Source organism: Balaenoptera physalus (assembly GCF_965194825.1).
Source record: "Balaenoptera physalus genome assembly, chromosome: 15".
In the NCBI taxonomy this organism is placed as follows: Eukaryota; Metazoa; Chordata; class Mammalia; order Artiodactyla; family Balaenopteridae; genus Balaenoptera; species Balaenoptera physalus.
Genome location: NC_138894.1, coordinates 87,060,174 through 87,080,599, shown reverse-complemented (window position 1 = coordinate 87,080,599; position 20,426 = coordinate 87,060,174). Strand labels below are relative to the sequence as shown.

The following is a 20,426-nucleotide window of genomic DNA, read 5'->3' as shown; positions in this document are numbered from 1 at the left end:
GAATTACATCACTTCATCGTCACTATCTTTTTCATGTATTCTGTTATCATCTCCAGTTTGTAGACAAGGAAGCAACCAAAGAGACGTTTAATAACTTGTCCACAGTCACACAGTAAGTCGTGGAGCCAATATTTGAACTTGGACTATCTTACAGCCTTGTCAATCACTATGCAATGTTACTGAACCAAATGGGGGCAAATTCCAGAACACTGTGGCAGTAGATTAAAATTATTCAGGTACTGATGTGATACAGAGAGATTATTATCACAGCATTTTCCAAATCATTAGATTTAGATTCCTTTTACCTGACAACTTGCTGTGCAGTTGATAACATTGGACATTTTGGAAAAAACTGCTCTAAGTTTTGGTTGATAGTTCAAATACATAATAAAATTACGAAAACTCATTCCTAAAACAGAAACATTGTGTTCTAGAAGCACTATGTTATAGATGAGCTTGGCTATATATACTGTGAACATTTGTGCTCAATAAGACTGCATAGAAATGAAAGGCAGCTCTGTAGGAAAAGCTGTCCAGGAAATCGACTAGACAGTATCTCCTAAAGTTTTTAGCTGCAAAATAGTTTACATTTTAATTTCAATTTGAGTTTTTAAAATTCGTAGTCTTTCTTATGATTCGGCAAATACACACACACACATATACAGAGGCAGAGAAAGAAAAACAGAATGTTAGAATTGTAATAGAATGTTAACAATTGGTGAATCAAGGGGAAGAGAATATAGTCATTATTTTTCAATCTTTGCAACTTTTCTGTGGGTTTGAAATTTTTCAAGATAAGCAGGTGGGTAAAAAATAACCAATTGCGACTTTCTTTTTTTAATATATTTATTTATTTATTTATTTATTTATTTATTTATGGCTGCGTTGGGTCTTCGTTGCTGTGTGTGGGCTTTCTTTACTTGTGGCGAGTGGGGGCTACTCTTAGCTGCGGTGCGCAGGCTTTTCATTGCAGTGGCTTCTGTTGCAGAGCACGGGCTCTAGGCTCACGGGCTTCAGTAGCTGTGGCACATAGGCTCAGTAGTTGTGGCGCACGGGCTTAGTTGCTCCGTGGCATGTGGGATCTTCCCGGACCAGGGCTCGAGCCCGTGTCTCCTGAATTGGCAGGCAGATTCTTAACCACTGCGCCACCAGGGTAGCCCCCAATTACGACTTTTACAATGTAAAAAAAAAACCAGAATGGGAAGGAAAATGATTCCATTTTTATAGCATTTTATGGAGGCAAGGAGAGGGTTTAATGAGCTTAAGAATAAAAAGAGAACATGATTTCAAAATATTTTTACCTTATTATAAAAGAGATATACAAATGATTTTAAAAAGATATAAAATAGGTAATAGAGAAAAGTATCTCAGTTTCATTGCAAATACACAGACATTTGCTTCTACCTCTTTCCCTATAATGAGGATTTCTGTGGTGGGGGGAGGTTATTATACTACACAGGGTAATTCAGTACACTGTTTTTTTTAAAAAATTAACTACTAAAGGAAACATACACACATTCACACAATCAGTTTTGGCCCAAAAGATAAGGAGTCTTCTGAAATATACGAGTAGTTCTACTAACAGAAAAGAACAACAGCAGCAACAATGACAACAAAACTAGGTTCACTGAATGATTAATTTGAGAATATGATATTCTACTAGGTAAGTAAGGTAGTATAAGAGGATATTCACAAAACTACAAAGGAACGGAAAAGAAATGCCAACTAAACAAAGGCAATTATTGAATCAAAGAAAAAAGACAGATTCTGAGAATATTAACAAGCTGATCCTTTGTATAGAGTTTGCAGATTCTGCATGGCATAAACGTATGAAGATAACCCAATCTTGAACTTAAATGATTATGGTCTATTAAAAGAGACAGTAAATACGAAAAGCACTTTATATATCATGATGCACTACACAAAATAAAATTATTGTTCTTATTTGAGAATGGGAGAAGGAAAGACTGCATTCAAACAAGACAAACATAGACCTTTGTGATTTCTTGTAAATATAAATGTCATAGAATTGGAATGCCTGAAGGGAACAGAAGGTCACTTTGTCCAATCTTCTAGATTGAAGTTATAAACCAGCAGCCAGCGTTTTGTACTGGCTCACACAGTATATACCAATGTTTCAAAATTTAAAAATTTTACACAATGAAGATTTACCAGCTCTTCTTTTTTTCTCCCGCTTCATTGAGATATAATTGACATACAGCACTGTGTAAGTTTAAGGTGTACAGCATAATGATTTGACTTACATATATTGTGAAGATTACCATAGTAAGTTTAGTGAAAAGCCATGATCTCATATAGATACAAAAAGGAAAAAGAAAAAAATGGTTTTTTTCTTGTGATGAGATCTCTTAGGATCCACTCTCTTAACAACGTAGTTCCCCTTTAAATGCTGGAAGATAAGGACTCACTGGCAGCTGCTTCCCTTAGATAAGGCCTCCTGAGCTCTCAAGTACCCCTCAGCCTCCACACTTCCTACCTTCCCTTAAGGCCCGTCCACCTTGCTCATTTCCATTACCTGCCTGGCCGCAGTAGGAAATGAGTTTGCAAACTGATCTGTAACATGCTAGGCTAGATAGAGAGAGAAGGACAGGCAGGTGGGTGGGCCCGGGGTGGAAAGCAAGTAAATGTGAGTGAGCGAACAGTGAGAGACGTAAGTGCTCATATTCTGGGTAGGTCCCTGAACTCAGTTAAGGAACCGATCCACACACTGCGCGCACTTTCCTCACTACACATGGAACTGGGTGTAGCAGACATTTCCCAGGACAATGTCTTCTATTCATCAGCTCCCGTGAAACAACTGGGGCACCTGACAAAGAGTAAAAGGGAACTGAAAACAAATGAATGCATAACGTGTTAATGGCATTGCAGTAGTATAAAAAGCGTGATTTTTTTCAAATAATTATCATAATCAAGTTATATTAAAAGACAAATTCCTACAAGGGCAATAATTTTGGTGTGTGCAGAATTCCAATCTCAAATCTTAACTTTTGGTAAATAAATACTAACAACGTCTTTGCGGCTGCTCTCAAATGTATGCCAATCAGAAGATCTTCTTGAGGTTCATTCATCAATAGAAACATGGACACATCTCACTGTAATGTGGCAGAAATGGCAGCTGTGAAGTCATAAGTATGGCCTTAGATGGCCCCAAGGAACACTGCAGTGGTAGAGTGGATCCACCCTCCGGGTCAGCGACCATGGCTTCCAGCAGGGTTCATATCACAGAACAGAGGGCTCAGGCACTGGGGGTACCTGGAGATTACCTGATGATTCACTCTGCCTCACGGAGCGGGAAGAGGAAGAAGAAACTGGATTCAATTTGCTCTAGTGGGCTTTCTTTTTCTTTTCCTTTTTTTGGGGGGTGGGCGGGGTCTTTTGTGTGCTTTAAAAATAATGTGAAGTCCCTAGGTAACTCCAAAGAGCTCAATGAAGCCTGAATGATCTGACACTGTTCAATATACACGAAGCTTTAAGACAGCTGAAGCTGCTACTGTGATTAAGCAGCAATTTAAACAAACAAACAAAGACTCCTAAAATACTCAATAGTTTTGAAGGAAATCTTTCTCCCTCTTTGAATGGTGCACAGAGGAATTCCTCATTAATTATCTGCTTTCTGAGTGGATTTATTTCTGTACATCCTTTTGAGAATCACTAATATACTGGTTCACACTTGTGGGTCATATCTGTTAGGAAATTTTTTAAAGGTATATGAAGGCAGGGAGTAGAAAAGGAAATAAGGCCAAGGCAGAGAGAAGGAGGTGGAAGAGGCGAGAAAATGGAGGAAAGTAATGCCTTAAGACCTTGCAAAGTTCAGTCCATGGACTAAGGGGCACTTGGGAGCTGGTTGGAAACGCAGAATCTCAGGCGCTACCTACATCTACCCAAGTAAAATTTGAATTTTAATAAGATCCCTGGGCAATTCCTAAACAGAATGATGTGTGAGAAGCACTGCCTTAACAGTCCATTGCAGGCATTTTAATGTCAGAAAAAGATGAGATACAGTAAGAGAAATTCACAACACGTCTTTATCTGGGCGACCCCAGACAAGCTACAAAACCTGTCTGACCTTCATTTCCTCATCTGTAAAATGGAGATGACAATAATAGTAATATGATAGGGTGGTTCTGAGGACTGAGTGAGTTGTTAAATAAGGATAAGTAATGGATGTTCATTAGATTTTTGTTTTTAAAAAGCATCAAGGTATTTTCTTAGTTCCTGGTTTAACGGATATATTATTTTAGAACACTATAATTTTAGCTGTTGAATTTTCTGAAACTTTTCCCTAGGCAAACTAATAAACTAATCCTTAACACAAACTAGAAATTTAAAATATACTCTCGGGCTTCCCTGGTGGCGCAGTGGTTGAGAATCTGCCTGCCAATGCAGGGGACACGGGTTCGAGCCCTGGTCTGGAAAGATCCCACATGTCACGGAGCAACTAGGCCCGTAAGCCACAACTACTGAGCCTGCACGTCTGGAGCCTGTGCTCCGCAACGAGAGGTCGCAACAGTGAGAGGCCCGCGCACCGCGATGAAGAGTGGTCCCCACTCGCCACAACTAGAGAAAGCCCTCGCACAGAAACGAAGACCCAACACAGCCAAAAATAAATAAAATAAATAAATAAAATATACTCTCAAAATATGATGTTACAGATATACATAAATACACGCACACTTCATCTTATTACACTTCACTTTATTTCACTTAGACACTGTCTTTTTTTTTTAACAAATTGGTGGCCACCCTGCACTGAGCAAGTCTACTGATGCCATTTTTCCAAAAGCATTTGCTCAATTCATGTCTCTGTACCACATTTTGGTAATTCTCACAATATTTGAAACTTTTTCATTATTATTATATTTGTTATGGTGATCTGTGATCAGTGATCTTTGATGTTCCTATTGTAAATGTTTTGGCATTTTTTAGCAATAAAGTGTTTTTTAATTAAGGTATGCACAATTTTTTTAGACAAAATGCTTTTGTACAATTAATAGACAACAGTACAGTATAAACATAACTTTTATATACACCAAAAAACCAAAAAATTTTGTGTGACTTGCTTTATTGTGATATTCACTTTATTGTGGTGGTCTGGAACCACACTCTCAGTACCCCTGAGGTACGTCTGTAATGGGAGGAAACATACACGCTCATGAAATAAACGTAATGGGCACAAGCCTCTGAATGATTAATTATCGTGATCTCACCTTTAATTGTAGATGTTATAAAAGGTTTTTGTCAGACACAGACTCACAGACATAGAGGACAGACTAGTGGTTCCCACGTGGGAGTGGGGTGGGGGAGGGATGGATTGGGAGTTTGGGATTAGCAGACGCAAACAATTATATAGAGAATGGATAAACCACAAGGTCCTACTGTATAGCACAGGAACTATATTTAATATCCTGTAATAAACCATACTGGAAAAGAATATGAAAAAGAATATATATGTGTGTGTGTCTGTGTGTGTGTCTGTATGTGTGTGTGTGTGTATATATATATATATACATATATATATATATATATATATATATATGTATATATATATGTGTGTGTGTATAACTGAATCAGTTTGCTGTACACCAGAAACACAACATTCTAAATTAATTATACTTCAATAACATAAATTTTTTTTTCTTAAACAAAAGGTTTTTGACAAAATGGAGCCCACGTTTCGGCACAGCTGGAACTCCTGGCTCGGGGTCTCTCCCCTCCACTGCCACGGCGCTGCCCTGGAGCCGCAGGGGAGGGCGGCATCACTGAGGCTGCCGGCTCTGGAGGGGCCCCACCGGCCAAAGCCGCGACCGTCCTGGGGACCGCGGGCCAGTTCCCTGAAACCTGGACCTCGAAGGCCACCTTTATTCACACAAAGAAAGGATTTTTCCATTTGGAAGTCAACATGTCAGAGTAGAGGCGCCGCCCCGAGGGCACTCTCAGAAGGCCTACCGGCTCCCGGGCCCACCAGGAAAGAGCAGCTTTGGCAGTGCCGGAGGAGGGCGGGGAGAGAACCATGTGCACGAGCACTGGAGTCTGGGTGCAGCACAGTTTTCTGAAGAAGCAGGATGCTGATCTACACGTGGAAAAAGACCAGTCCAGCAGCTGTATTAGAAGACATGTGGTATATATGAAGTTTGTGATCCGTAGGGGAAATTTTGCCAGGTGGCTGACAGGGTCTTGGTGCTCCGGCCGGGTGTCAGGCCTGAGCCTCTGAGGTGGGAGAGCCAAATTCAGGACATTGGACCACCAGAGACAACCCGGCCCCACGTATTATCAATCAGTGAGAGTTCTCCCAGAGACCTCTGTCTCAACGCTACAACCCAGCTCCACCCAACGGCTAGCAAACTCCAGTTCTGGATGCCCCATGCAAAACAACAAGCAAGACAGGAACACAACCCCACCCATTAGCAGAGAGGCTGCCTAAAATCATACGAAGTTCACCCCAAAACACACCACCAGATGCAGCCCTGCCCACCAGAAAGACAAGATCCAGCCCCACCCACCAGAACACAGGCACCAGTCCCCTCCACCAGGAAGCCTACAAAAGCCACTGAACCAACCTCACCCACCAGGGGCAGACACCAAAAACAATGGAAACTATGAACCTGCAGCCTGCAGAAAGGAGACCCCAAACACAGTAAGTTAAACAAAATGAGAAGACAGAGAAATATGCAGCAGATGAAGGAGCAAGGTAAAAACCCACCAAACCAAACAAATGAAGAGGAAAAAGGCAGCCTACCTGAAGAATTCAGAGTAATGATAGTAAAGATGAACCAAAAATCTTGGAAATAGAATGTAGAAAATAAAAGAAATGTTTAACAAGCACCTAGAAGGACTAAAGAGCAAACAAACAATGATGAACAACATAATAAATGAAATTAAAAATCTCTAGAAGGAATCAATAGCAGAATAACTGAAGAAGAACGGATAAGTGACCTGGAAGATAAAATAGTGGAAATAACTACCACAGAGCAGAATAAAGAAAAAAGAATGAAAAAAATTGAGGACAGTCTCAGAGACCTCTGGGACAACATTAAACGTACCAACATTCAAATTATAGGGGTCCCAGAAGAGGAAGAGAAAAAGAAAGGTTCTGAGAAAATATTTGAAGAGATTATAATTGAAAACTTCCCTAACATGGGAAAGGAAAGAGTCAATCAAGTCCAGGAAGCACAGAGAAGTCCCACACAGGATAAATCCAAGGAGAAACAAACCAAGACACATATTAATCAAACTATCAAAAATTAAATACAAAGAAAAGATATTAAAAGCAGCAAGGGAAAAGCAACAAATAATATACAAGGGAATCCCCATAAGGTTAACCGCTGATCTTTCAGCAGAAACTCTGCAAGCCAGAAGGGAGTGACAAGACATATTTAAAGTGATGAAAGGGAAGAACCTACAACCAAGATTACTCTACCCGGCAAGGATCTCACTCAGATTCGACAGAGAAATCAAAAGCTTTACAGACAAGCAAAAGCTAAGAGACTACAGCACCACCAAACCAGGTCTACAACAAATGCTAAAGGAACTTCTCTAGGCAGGAAACACAAGAGAAGGAAAAGACCTACAAAAACAAGAGGGAGGAGGTATGGGGATATATGTATATGTATAGCTGATTCACTTTGTTATAAAGCAGAAACTAACACACCATTGTAAAGCAATTATACTCCAATAAAGATGTTAAAAAAAACCCCAAAACAATTAAGAAAACAGTAACAGGAACATACATATCAATAACTACCTTAAATGTAAATGGATTAAATGCTCCAACCAAAAGACAAAGACTGGCTGAATGGATACAAAAACAATAGCCATATATATGCTGTCTACAAGAGATCCACTTCAGACCTAGGGACACATACAGACTGAAAGTGAGGGGATGGAAAAAGATATTCCATGCAAATGGAAATCAAAAGAAAGCTGGAGTACCAATTCTCATAACAGACAAAATAGACTTTAAAATGAAGACTATTACAAGAGACAAAGAAGGACACTACATCATGATCAAGGGATCAATCCAAGAAGAAGATATAACAATTGTAAATATTTATGCACCCAACATAGGAGCACCTCAATACATAAGGCAAATGCTAACAGCCATAAAAGGGGAAATCAACAGTAGCACAATAATAGTAGGGGACTTTAACACCCCAATTTCACCAATGGACAGATCAACCAAAATGAAAATAAATAAGGAAACACAAGCTTTAAATGATACATTAAATAAGATGGACTTAATTGAATTTATAGGACATTCCATCCCAAAACAAGAGAAAACACTTTCTTCTCAAGTGCTCATGGAACATTCTCCAGGATAGATCATATCTTGGGTCACAAATCAAGCCTTGGTAAATTTAAGAAAATTGAAATCGTATCAAGTATCTTCTCCAACCACAACGTTATGAGACTAGTTATCAATTACAGGAAAAAAGCTGTAAAAAATACAAACACATGGAGGCTAAACAATACGCTACTAAATAACCAAGAGATCACTGAACAAATCAAAGAGGAAATCAAAACATACTTAGAAACAAATGACAATGAAAACACGACGACCCAAAACCTATGGGATGCAGCAATTCTAAGAGGGAATTGCTGTTCTAAGAGGGAAGCAGTTCTAAGAGGGAAGTTTAAAGCAGTTCTAAGAGGGAAGCAATACAATCCTACCTCAAGAGACAAGAAACATCTCAAATAAACAATCTAACCTTACACCTAAAGAAATTAAAGAAAGAAGAACAGGGCTTCCCTGGTGGCGCAGTGGTTGAGAGTCTGCCTGCCAATGCAGGGCACACGGGTTCGAGCCCTGGTCTGGGAAGATCCCACATGCTGCGGAGCAACTAGGCCCGTGAACCACAACTACTGAGCCTGCGCGTCTGGAGCCTGTGCTCCGCAACAAGAGAGGCCGCGATAGTGAGAGGCCCGCGCACCGCGATGAAGAGTGGCCCCCGCTTGCCACAACTAGAGAAAGCCCTTGCACAGAAACGAAGATCCAACACAGCCAAAAATTAAAAAAATAAAATAAGAATTATTAAAAAAAAAAAAAAGAAAGAACAACAAAAAAACCCTAAAGTTAGCAGAAGGAAAAAAATCATAAAGATCAGATCAAAATAAATTAAAAACAAATGAAGGAAACAATAGTAAAGATCAATAAAACTAAAAGTTGGTTCTTTGAGAATATAAACAAAATTGATAACCCATTAGCCAGACTCATCAAGAAAAAAAGGGAGAAGAAGAAAATCAGTAGAATTAGAAATAAAAAAGGAGAAGTAACAACTGACACTGCAGAAATACAAAGGATGATGAGAGATTACTACAAGCAACTATATGCCAATAAAATGGACAACCTGGAAGAAATGCACAAATTCTTAGAAAAGCACAACTTTCCAACACTGAACCAGGAAGAAAGAGAAAATATAAACAGACCAATCACAAGCACTCAAATTGAGACTGTGATTAAAAATCTTCCAACAAACAAAAGCCCAGGACCAGATGGCTTCACAGGAGAATTCCATCAAACATTTAGAGAAGAGGTAACACCTATCCTTCTCAAACTCTTCCAAAATATTGCAGAGGGAGGAACACTCCCAAACTCATTCTACGAGGCCACCATCACCCTGATACCAAAACCAGACAAAGATGTCACAAAATAAGAAAACTACAGGCCAGTATCACTGATGCACATAGATGCAAAAATCCTCAACAAAATATTAGCAAAGAGAATCCAACACAGCACATTAAAAGGATCATACACCATGATCAAGTGGGGTTTATCCCAGGAATGCAAGGATTCTTCAATATACGCAAATCTATCAATGTGATAAACCATATTAACAAATTGAAGGAGAAAAACCATATGATCATCTTAATAGATGCAGAAAAAGCTTTCAACAAAATTCAACACCCATTTATGATAAAAACTCTCTAGAAAGTAGGCATAGAGGGAACCTACCTCAACATAATAAAGGCCATATATAACAAACCCACAGCCAACATCATTCTCAATGGTGAAAAACTGAAACCATTTCCTCAAAGATCAGGAACAAGACAAGGTTGCCCACTCTCACCACTATTATTCAACATAGTTTTGGTAGTTTAGCCACAGCAATCAGAGAAGAAAAAGAAATAAAAGGAATCCAAATCAAAAAAGAAGAAGTCAAACTGTCACTGTTTGCAGATGACATGATACTATACATAGAGAATCCTAAAGATGCTACCAGAAAACTACTAGAGCTAATCAATGAATTTGGTAGAGTAGCAGGATACAAAATTAATGCACAGAAATCTCTTGCATTCCTATACCCTAATGATGAAAAATCCGAAAGAGAAATTAAGGAAACACTCCCATTTAGCATTGCAACAAAAAGAATAAAATATCTAGTAATAAACCTACCTAAGGAGACAAAAGACCTGTATGCAGAAAACTATAAGACACTGATGAAAGAAATTAAGGATGATACAAACAGATGGAGAGATATACCATGTTCTTGGATTGAAAGAATCAACATTGTGAAAATGACTATACTACCCAAAGCAATCTACAGATTCAATGCAATCCCTATCAAAGTAACAATGGCATTTTCCACAGAACTAGAACAAAAAAAATTCACAATTTGTATGGAAACACAAAAGTCCCCAAATAGCCAAAGCAATCTTGAGAAAGAAAAACAGAGCTGGAGTAATCGGGCTCCCGGACTTCAGACTATACTACAAAGCTACAGTAATCAAGACAGTATGGTACTGGCACAAAAACAGAAATATAGATCAATGGAACAGGATAGAAAGCCCAGAGATAAACCCACGCACCTATGGTCACCTTATCTTTGATAAAGGAGGCAAGAATATACAATGGAGAAAAGACAGCCTCTTCAATAAGTGGTGCTGGGAAAACTGGACAGCTACATGTAAAAGAATGAAATTAGAACACTCCCTAACACCACACCCAAAATAAACTCAAAATGGATTAAAGACCTAAATGTAAGGCCAGACACTATAAAACTCTTAGAGGAAAACATAGGCAGAACACTCTATGACATAAATCACAGCAAGATCCTTTTTGACCCACCTCCTAGAGAAATGGAAATAAAAACAAAAACAAATGGGACCCAATGAAACTTAAAAGCTTTTGCACAGCAAAGGAAACCATAAACAAGATGAAAAGACAACCCTCAGATTGGGAGAAAATATTTGCACATGAAGCAACTGACAAAGGATTAATCTCCAAAATATACAAGCAGCTCATGCAGCTCAATAACAAAAAAACAAACAACCCAATTCAGAAATGGGCAGAAGACCTAAATAGACATTTCTCCAAAGAAGATATATAGATTGCCAACAAACACGTGAAAGGATGCTCAACATCACTAATCATTAGAGAAATGCAAATCAAAACTACAATGAGGTATCACCTCATACCAGTCAGAATGGCCATCATCAAAAAATCTACAAACGATAAATGCTGCAGAAGGTGTGGAGAAGAGGGAACCCTCTTGCACTGTTGTTGGGAATGTAAATTGATATAGCCACTATGGAAAACAGTATGGAGGTTCCTTGAAAAACTAAAAATAGAACTACCATATGAGCCAGCAATCCCACTATTGGGCATATACCCTGAGAAAACCATAATTCAAGAAGAGTCATGTACCACCATGTTCATTGCAGCTCTATTTACAATAGCCAGGACATGGAAGCAACCTAAGTGTCCATCGACAGATGAATGGATAAAGAAGATGTGGCACATATATACAATGGAATATTACTCAGCCATAAAAAGAAATGAAATTGAGTTATTTGTAGTGAGGTGGATGGACCTCGAGTCTGTCATACAGAGTGAAGTAAGTCAGAAAAAGAAAAACAAATACTGTATGCTAACGCATATATATGGAATCTTAAAAAAAAAAAGGTTCTCATGAACCTAGGGGCAGGACAGGAATAAAGATGCAGATGTAGAGAATGGACTTGAGGACATGGGGAGGGGAAAGGATAAGCTGGGACGAAGTGAGAGAGTAGCACTGACATATACACACTACCAAATGTAGAATAGATAGCTAGTGGGAAGCAGCTGCATAGCACAGGGAGATCAGCTCGGTGCTCTGTGACCACCTAGAGGGGTGGGATAGGGAGGGTGGGAGGGAGGGAGACGTAAGAGGGAAGAGATATGGGAACATATGTATATGTATAACTGATTCACTTTGTTATACAGCAGAAAGTAACACAACATTGTAAAGCAATTATACTCCATAAAGATATAAAAAAAAAAAGGTTTTTGACACTATTTCAAATCCCTAGAAGACTTAACCCTGATATCTAGAAGCAAGAATGTGGCTAAACTTAGAAGGAAGTCTGCCTGCACAGCTGGCTGCTGGCTCCACTGGCACCTGCCTGGGCACTGTGGTTTCACGTCGTTCACCCTTAGCACAGGTAGAAGAAGAGGGAAAGGGGGCTTCACGGGAGAGGCGGGAGCTGCAGTTAAAAGGTAGATATCTGTACCAATATAAAAAGTCAAAGGAGGACATGCTGAGGAAGGCATAAACTGTCTAAAAATTAAACACAAAACTGAACTCTTGGTGGTACCCATTAATACACACACCATAATTCTGACTTTTCAATCTCTCTGCCAGGAGTATTATGGGATGGTATATGCCTCACCTAAGAGCATATGGATATATATACGTGTGTGTGTGTGTGCGCGCGCACGTGTGTGTTTGTGACAGCTGACAACGTGTATGAAGAGAGATGATTTGCCGTTTAAACAGATGCCATAGTGGGCAATGGGTGTTCACATTACAGGGCTGGGACTGAGGGAGGGTTAGGGGCACACAAGCCTGGCGTGGCCTCCTAGACGGTTAGTCAGTCATGTCAGACCAAGTAATGAGCGAGTGACCCAAGAGCGTTACTCTATATTTATTTATTTGATTTTTTTAATTGAAGTATAGCTGATTTACAATGTTGTGTTAGTTTCAGGTGTACAGCAAGGTGATTCAGTTATACATACATTCATATGTTCTTTTTCAGATTCTTTTCCATTATGATTTATCACAGGATATTGAATATAGTTCCCTGTGCTATACAGTAGGACCTTGTTGTTTACCTATTTTACATATAATAGTTTGTATCTGCCAATCCTGGAGCATTACTTTAAAAGAGTTTAAATCCCCATGTCACTCTGAAGACCCCGCTCCCCGGGAACTACCTAGAAAAGGCAGAGCGACTCTCCCCTGTGACTCTGGTGGACACGCTCTCAGGGAGGAGAACTGAAGCCAAGGGTGTCAGGTTTAACTGGCCACATTCACAGAACACTTGCCAGGAATAAAAGTTATGACTTTGTCTGTCTTCCTCTTTTTCTTTTTTAAGCAAAAAAAAAAAAAAAAAAAGTTCACTTAAGTTTTATGTTGTTGTTAAGGATCCTTTGTTATTCTGTGTCTCTGGGATGAAAAGTAAGATCTTGTTCTGGTTCTCCATTCCCCAATGTCTTCCTCTTTGGAAATCGAAGCTTAAAAAAACAGTCTGTATTCAAGTGACCCAAGTTGGATTCTTCTGTATATCTGGCTGGAAATTCACTAAGAAAAACACTACCTTCTAATTTTTTGAGATGTTCCCAGTGGAACGAGACTGAGAGACCCCACTGGAAGGGGCTTAAAGCAGTGCCCGTGAACATCCCTCTCATCACGTGAGGCCCGGATCCAGGTCCGGGTACCTGACAGCCACTGTGCGACGGCTCACAGGGGAGCGGGGAGCGGAGAACCAACTGATGGGCTGTGACTGGAACGGCAGCCGCTCGATGAACCCTCTAGAAAGTGGCTGAGGGCTTCCCACGTAGCATCTCTGCCCACCCTGCTATCTGCTGCACCTGCCCTGTTGAAGCGGCGTCCCCAGCCTGGACTACACCTCCTCCTTCTCGCAGACTCAGAGGTCACAGACCAGCTCCAATGCCGCCCCGTGTGGATCCTGCCCTAACCTCCCCGGGCAGAATAAGCCACTCCCTCCACCTTGCTTTCTGCACAGCGCTGACCACGCTATTGCATGGTAACTGGGAGCGCAGGCAAGCTGGTCTCCCCTGTAAGACTCTGAGCTCCTCCTACCCAGAACTAACTGTTCGTGACCGAGCACGGAACATGACACACACTAAACGTGCACAACAGTGACATTTCTTTTTAGAATAAGAAGCCCACGTTAGCCACAGCTGTGGCTTCCTTACCATTTAAAGACCCACAAGCAAGGGAGTTTAGAAAAAAACATGCAAAGTAAAAGGCACAGTAGGTCGAGGGCCCTGCTGGCCATGGTGGCCAGACCCAGCCATATGGCTTATCTTACATTCTTTCACTCAAACCGTGGGCCCAAAGCGATGCGTGGAGACATTCTATAAAGGCATCTGAGCCCTAAATCATGACGCAGGGGCAGACCGGACTCCTGGCTCTATTTCCTAGGCCTCTGACTCTGGGCAAGTCAACTCCTCTCTCCCAGACTTTCTCTCCTCATCTGACAATGGCAACCACATATGCAGGCGTCAAAAATCATAACCACTAAATCTACAAAGATCAATGGAAAGAGTTCCAATAGCAAGTAACTAAAACAGAAGAGAGAAGTGTTCATACATTTTGATCGAAATCGTGTAGAAATGTACCTGTACCTGAACAGTAACCGGAAGGCAATATGCAAATAAAGACAATATTACTGAACGGACTACGAGGGCGTTTCTCAAATACGCTTCATCACTATTGTATCAAAGGAAATGGGGGTGAGGCCTTACAGCGTTGCCATGGATACCAGACATACAAAAGATCTTCGTCCACTCTGGGAAATATGTAACTGTCATTTCGCTGTTGCTGTTATTCCTACTACTACTACCAATGCACCTGAATGAAAGATTCTTTCTTAAAATGGTTTGGAGACACACACATTCCTAGACTTATAAAGCCTCTACACTCTCAGTCCTCAGACAAGACAGATTTAACATACATAAAGTTTTTAAAAAATAACATATACACTCTCCCAGTTTCCATACTTAATCAGTACACTTAACCTCCTGGAGACGTAAACCCCTGCTCTCCTAAGAAGCAGAGCAGTTTCCTCTCCCCGGCCGCCCTCAGAAGGAGGTGGGAAGAGACCACACTCTCTGAGGCCAGCAGGGCCCAGGAGAGCAGGAGAGGGTCCTGCTGGAGCTGATGGGCTAAGAGTACATCTGGGAAAACGCATCTCCAGAAAGCCCGCAGCTCTTCCTTCAGAACCGCCTAGAAAAGAGGCTTAGTCATGGAAGCTTCATAAACATGGACATTAAAAGTAATGCTAGGACTCTTAGGAACGCCATTCAGTGAGACCCACAAACTGCTCCAGCCTTACCCTTCGCTCACACTGGCGTGGACGGCTGCAACCACCCCTTCCAGGACGCGGAGAGGGTCCGCCGGCCCCCCGAGGTCAGCACTGCCTCCACTGCGAAGGGAGAGACAGAGAGAGGAACGGAATCAGAACAGGATGGCTCAAGCCTCAGAAACAAGTGGGGCATTTACACGCGGATGAATCCAGCTGGATCTCGGCACAGCATATACCGCCAGCTCATAGCTGTTCGTGGTATATGTAGCCCACAAGGGTACCAAATCCTATACCGTGTGCTAAGGATGTGGAGATGAAACCTCTGCCCTTAAGGAGCTAACAGTCTAATACAGGTTTGTTTTCCTACCTAGAGTAGAGGAAAAGGGAAAAAAAAGGAAAAAGAGAGAGTAAGAAAATCTACTTGCATTCTGTCATCCAAAAATTCAAAGAAATAATGGGCATTAAAAATATGAGCTATTTTAAGCATTAAGTACATAATAATCTAAATTCTCCAGCTGGCCTTTTTTTCAAAATACTAATATTTACATGGTACTTACTAGGTAGCAGGCACTGCTAAGTGCTTCACATACATCCTGACATTTAATAATCCCAACAGCCCATGAGACAGGCCCTATTATGCCCATTCTACAAATGCATATGTCTGGAACTCTACTGAATTCTGAAAATGTAACAGAGGAAAGAGAAGTTTTAGATGAGTTTTTGAATAGTTTAAGTTACATGATTTAAACCAACTGCTGGATTCAGTATGTTCATCCCTTTGTCATTTTATGCCTACTAAATTTCACTAACTTTCTAAAAGGTAAATGTTATGGACATAGTCAATAGCAATTTGTTTTCCTTTGAAAAAGAGGCAGGTGAACTGAAGTTCCCCTTCCTCCCACTACTGAAAGATTTAATTCATTTTTATTGAATGTCTTCTGTGCACTAAGTCTAACATTTATTAGATCAGAACAAAATCTTCAGTAGTAGAACTGGGCACAGGGAAAGAGAAAGGAGTATAATTTACGTCAGAATTTTATAAATGTAAAAATATATCATATTTTAATTATATGAAAATGTACAATTTTTGAAAAATAAACGAAATTATATTCAAAGCAGTAATTTTTCAGTTTTGTTTCTGTGAGATTCATCTAAGCCCTGATTTAAGAAATAATAAAAGATAACTGAATCAAAAAGGTACAAAACATGGCAAACAATTATCTGTCATCGTTTGAAAGAGGAAAGTGGCTCTTATAATCACCACCACCACCAAAACATAATAAGCTCGTAATAGAATAAAGCTTTATTCATTTCACATTTGCGATTTCTAAAAAGTGTTACACTATTTTATTTCTCTCCCTGTATATAAAATTACCAGATACCTCAGAGCATTAAGGTGAAAACCAGATGAAGCTGGGTAATTAAACTGACGAAGACTCATTTGATTTCAGTTCAGCTGCTGAGAATTGACACGCATTTAATCAAAAAGTTCCTCAAGAGCAACACAGAATTACAAAGAATGCTTAAAAGAAGAATAATTTAAACACAACTAAATCTTTTAGGCTAATTGCATTATTCACAGAAAGCACTTGATGCCTCATTATTTTCTTAGCTCAACTTTCCCTCTTTCCTAATCCCCTTGGATGTATTCCTACAAAGATAGCAGCCTATCGACAGAAAGCTAGAATTTCTCAATTGTCAGTTTTATGCCATTAATTGCAGGTAAATAATGTCCTAAGATACTTAACACATGTCCAACTTCTTCAGTATATGATTAACCTGGCCTTGTGTACTTCAAAAGAAACTTCTGGGAACTGGTTTCCCACTGCTACAAAGAAGGGGAATTAGAAGAGACAAGCTCTGAAAATCCACGCTGAAGTCACGTGACAGTCTGACACTTAGCAACCTGCTTCACATGCCATTTTGGCCTTTCCCTTATTTCAAGAATTATCTGGGTGGGGGAGAGGGTCTACCCAGAAGTTAGCTAGCTTCTTGACATGTTACACACAGGACCAATGTCATGTTACACACAGGACCAAAGAACATTTCCATGGTTCTCCATTCACAAGATATTTTAAGACATGAGACTGAGAAGTCTAATCATAATCTCTCACTTTTATAAAGTACATCATACTTTATAAAATGCTCTTACATACATGATAATATTTTACCTTTCTAACAACCGTGAAACAAGCACATTACTGGCAAAATATCAGCTCAGGTTTTCCTCAAAGACTATTTTATAGCTTACCTCAACGCAGAGATGATTTTCGTTATTGTACCGTGTACTATATCCTTAGGTGAGATGTCAAGAGGGCCAACGGCCACCTCTAGCAGCTGTTGAATCATTCTTAGAGGCTGACCGTCTAAACACATGGCCACGGCTTGATCCTGAACTTTCCCTTTTTCTGACCGAGACAGATCATAGAGGTAACTATATTTCTGCAGCGTTTCCTGCAAAAATATGGAATTCAACATGTAAATATCAACTAGGAATTACATGTCTACATGGACAGAGCGAAATATACTTAGAAGCTCTCAAACCAAGTACACTATGACCACAAACACCACATGGAGGAATACGTAGGGGTTGTTAAGAGCTTGGTCTCCAGGGCCACCCAGGCTTGAGTGCAATCCTCGCTTTAATTAGTAAACCATTGTGATCTCAAATTTCTAGTATCTATAAAACGAGGATGAGGACAATCACTTCTTATGAATAGAGGATGTCATAAACATTCAATAATATAAAAATCAGTCCTTTAGCACAATGTTAGGCACAAAGTAATGCTCATTAAGGGCAAATTTCTCTATTATTATTATTGTGCTATAACCACATAACAATTATAATCTATTAAGCATCAACTATGTAAACCCAGGTATTGTACATATGTCATCTAATTTAATGTTTATCATTATCCCACAAGGAGTTTTTTAATTAGCTCCACTTTACCAAAAGGGAAATAGAAGACCAAAGATGTGAAGTAACGTGTCCAAAGTCACACAGCCAGCCATTAATGGATCTTAGGATTCAAATCCGAGATTCTACTTTCCCCACTGCACTCTCCCACTCCACACTGCCTGCCCCTCTTTGATAATACTGTACAAACTAACATGACAACAAATAATTTAAGAAATAGGACACCAGCTACCACTGTTCAGCATACCAAATACGGCCACTTGATGTTAATAACACTTTCCAACTTTCACAAGTAATTCTCAGTATTACTGCTTTGTCTTTCAAAACAACCATGTGGAAATCTAAACATTAACTGGACATTTGATGATATTGAAGAATTACTATTACCTTTTTTACTGGTAATGCTGTAGTGGTTAAGTTTAAACGTATCTTTTAGCAATAGATATGGAAGGACTTGTGGATAAAATGAAAAGATGACTGGATTTTTCTTTAAAATGATCCACAGGAGCGTAGTAAGGGTAGGTAGGGGTAGGCGTGAAATAAGATTGGTCACATTTTGATAACTGTGGAAGCTGGGAGTTGGGCACATGAGATTTCACTTTACTATTCTCCCCATTGTTTTTTAAACTTTCTATTAAAAAAAAAAAAAAAAAGTCTGTGAGTTAGGCAGGGCAATTACTAGTATCCCTACTGAGACAAGAGGAAATTGAGGCCCCAATGGCCTGTAATTGAAATTGCACTAACCTTCTTGAGTATATAAGATGTTCTTTCACGCAGTATATATAAAGAGGTTAAAATCAAGGCCTGAACTTAAAAGGGACAAATATATGAGGTTGAAGTTATTTCCAGCGTTTGCTCTGAAAGGCCCCTTAACAAAATCATATAATGTTCAATTTAGGAATCAGAAGAGGCTCCTATTACGGACCATCCACGGTCTGACATTTGCAAGTAGCTATTTGGTACCTTTATATCTAGCTGAAGCAAATGGCTGATTTTGTTAATAACCCCCTTGGCCCCATACACACTACTCTAGCCACTGAAAGACAATACTTATTCCAAGGAGAGTAATGACAATTCTCTGGATATGAATATAGAATACTTGATTAGAAAAATAAATACGTATTTTAAAAGTTTTATACTAGTAAGTATAAATCACTTTTACCTGAAGATCCAAATTTTACCCTAGTTCTTATAATTATTGATTATAGAAATGTAAATATCAACAGGATAAAATCAAGATTGGTAAAGCCAATCTGCTCCCTGCAAAGGCTTCTATATTGCTCATACCATTATTTAATATTATTCATCAGATAGCCTAACAGGCGCTGTAAAGTACAGAATGAAATAAAAGTGCTATCAGACTTCTGAATTCTTCCCATTATCTTCTGCATAAGGGGCTTACATTTCTGTGTCTCATACATATTTTGAAGTCTTCCATTTGTTCATTATCTGGACTCCTCTCCACTGACTGATCTTTCTGGTCAGGAATATTTTTTACAAGCCAAGAATACAATTCAATAAGGTTGTAAGGTTTAAGAAAAATAAAAAAGAGGAGGTTAGTGGCCACTTATAGGTTCATTCACCATAGCATTAAAGGGCAAACGGAATTTTTTTTATATACCTAAACACTGTTTTCACCTAGATGAAAATCATTTACTTACTGATTTGTCAACTTTTAAGTTATGGAAAAGACTATTAAAATTTCCATGACTGTGACAATACAGAAGAAAAGCTCCAAAGGCTACAGAGGGTTTCCTCATTAGTCCCAACACCCTGGTCCCCAAACCTCACCATGGCAGGGGCTCCTGAGTCTCATGGGGTGCTTTCTGAGACACCATGAGGGTCTCAGCAAGAAACCAACTAGGAACAACTTTATTAGCCAAAAAAGTCGTATCAATATTGAAGTTATACTGGAAAATGCAACATAAAAACAGGATGAGTACATATAATTTTTTTAAAAAAACTGTTGAAGCAGGTATGGATGGCTATTTCTGAATTCTTCTGAAGATTAGGGGGAAAAATATATCATTATTCAATTGGACAGCAAAACATCTACCAGCTAGAAGTAGAGCTTGAGAACCATAGTCTTCATCATTTCTCAGCTTTAGCAACCACTTTCTCACCCCAGACACCCATCCCGGGTCCCCTTCTCCCACCCCTCTCACCTCCTCACGTCCTTCCT

The 20,426-nt window shown here is 39.6% G+C and overlaps 1 protein-coding gene across 2 annotated transcripts in view; it reads right to left on the bottom strand.

The window, feature by feature from the left end:
- The window catches only part of NBAS (NBAS subunit of NRZ tethering complex), a 333,954-nt gene that overhangs the window by 45,917 nt on the left and 267,611 nt on the right, over positions 1-20,426 (bottom strand). For both annotated transcript variants that reach the window (XM_082426421.1, XM_082426422.1), the window contains 2 exons: positions 17,579-17,781; positions 15,358-15,447 (listed from right to left, as the gene is read on the bottom strand). In XM_082426421.1, the coding sequence (XP_082282547.1) occupies positions 15,358-15,447; positions 17,579-17,781 (293 nt within the window). The remainder of the gene's footprint in view (positions 1-15,357; positions 15,448-17,578; positions 17,782-20,426) is intronic.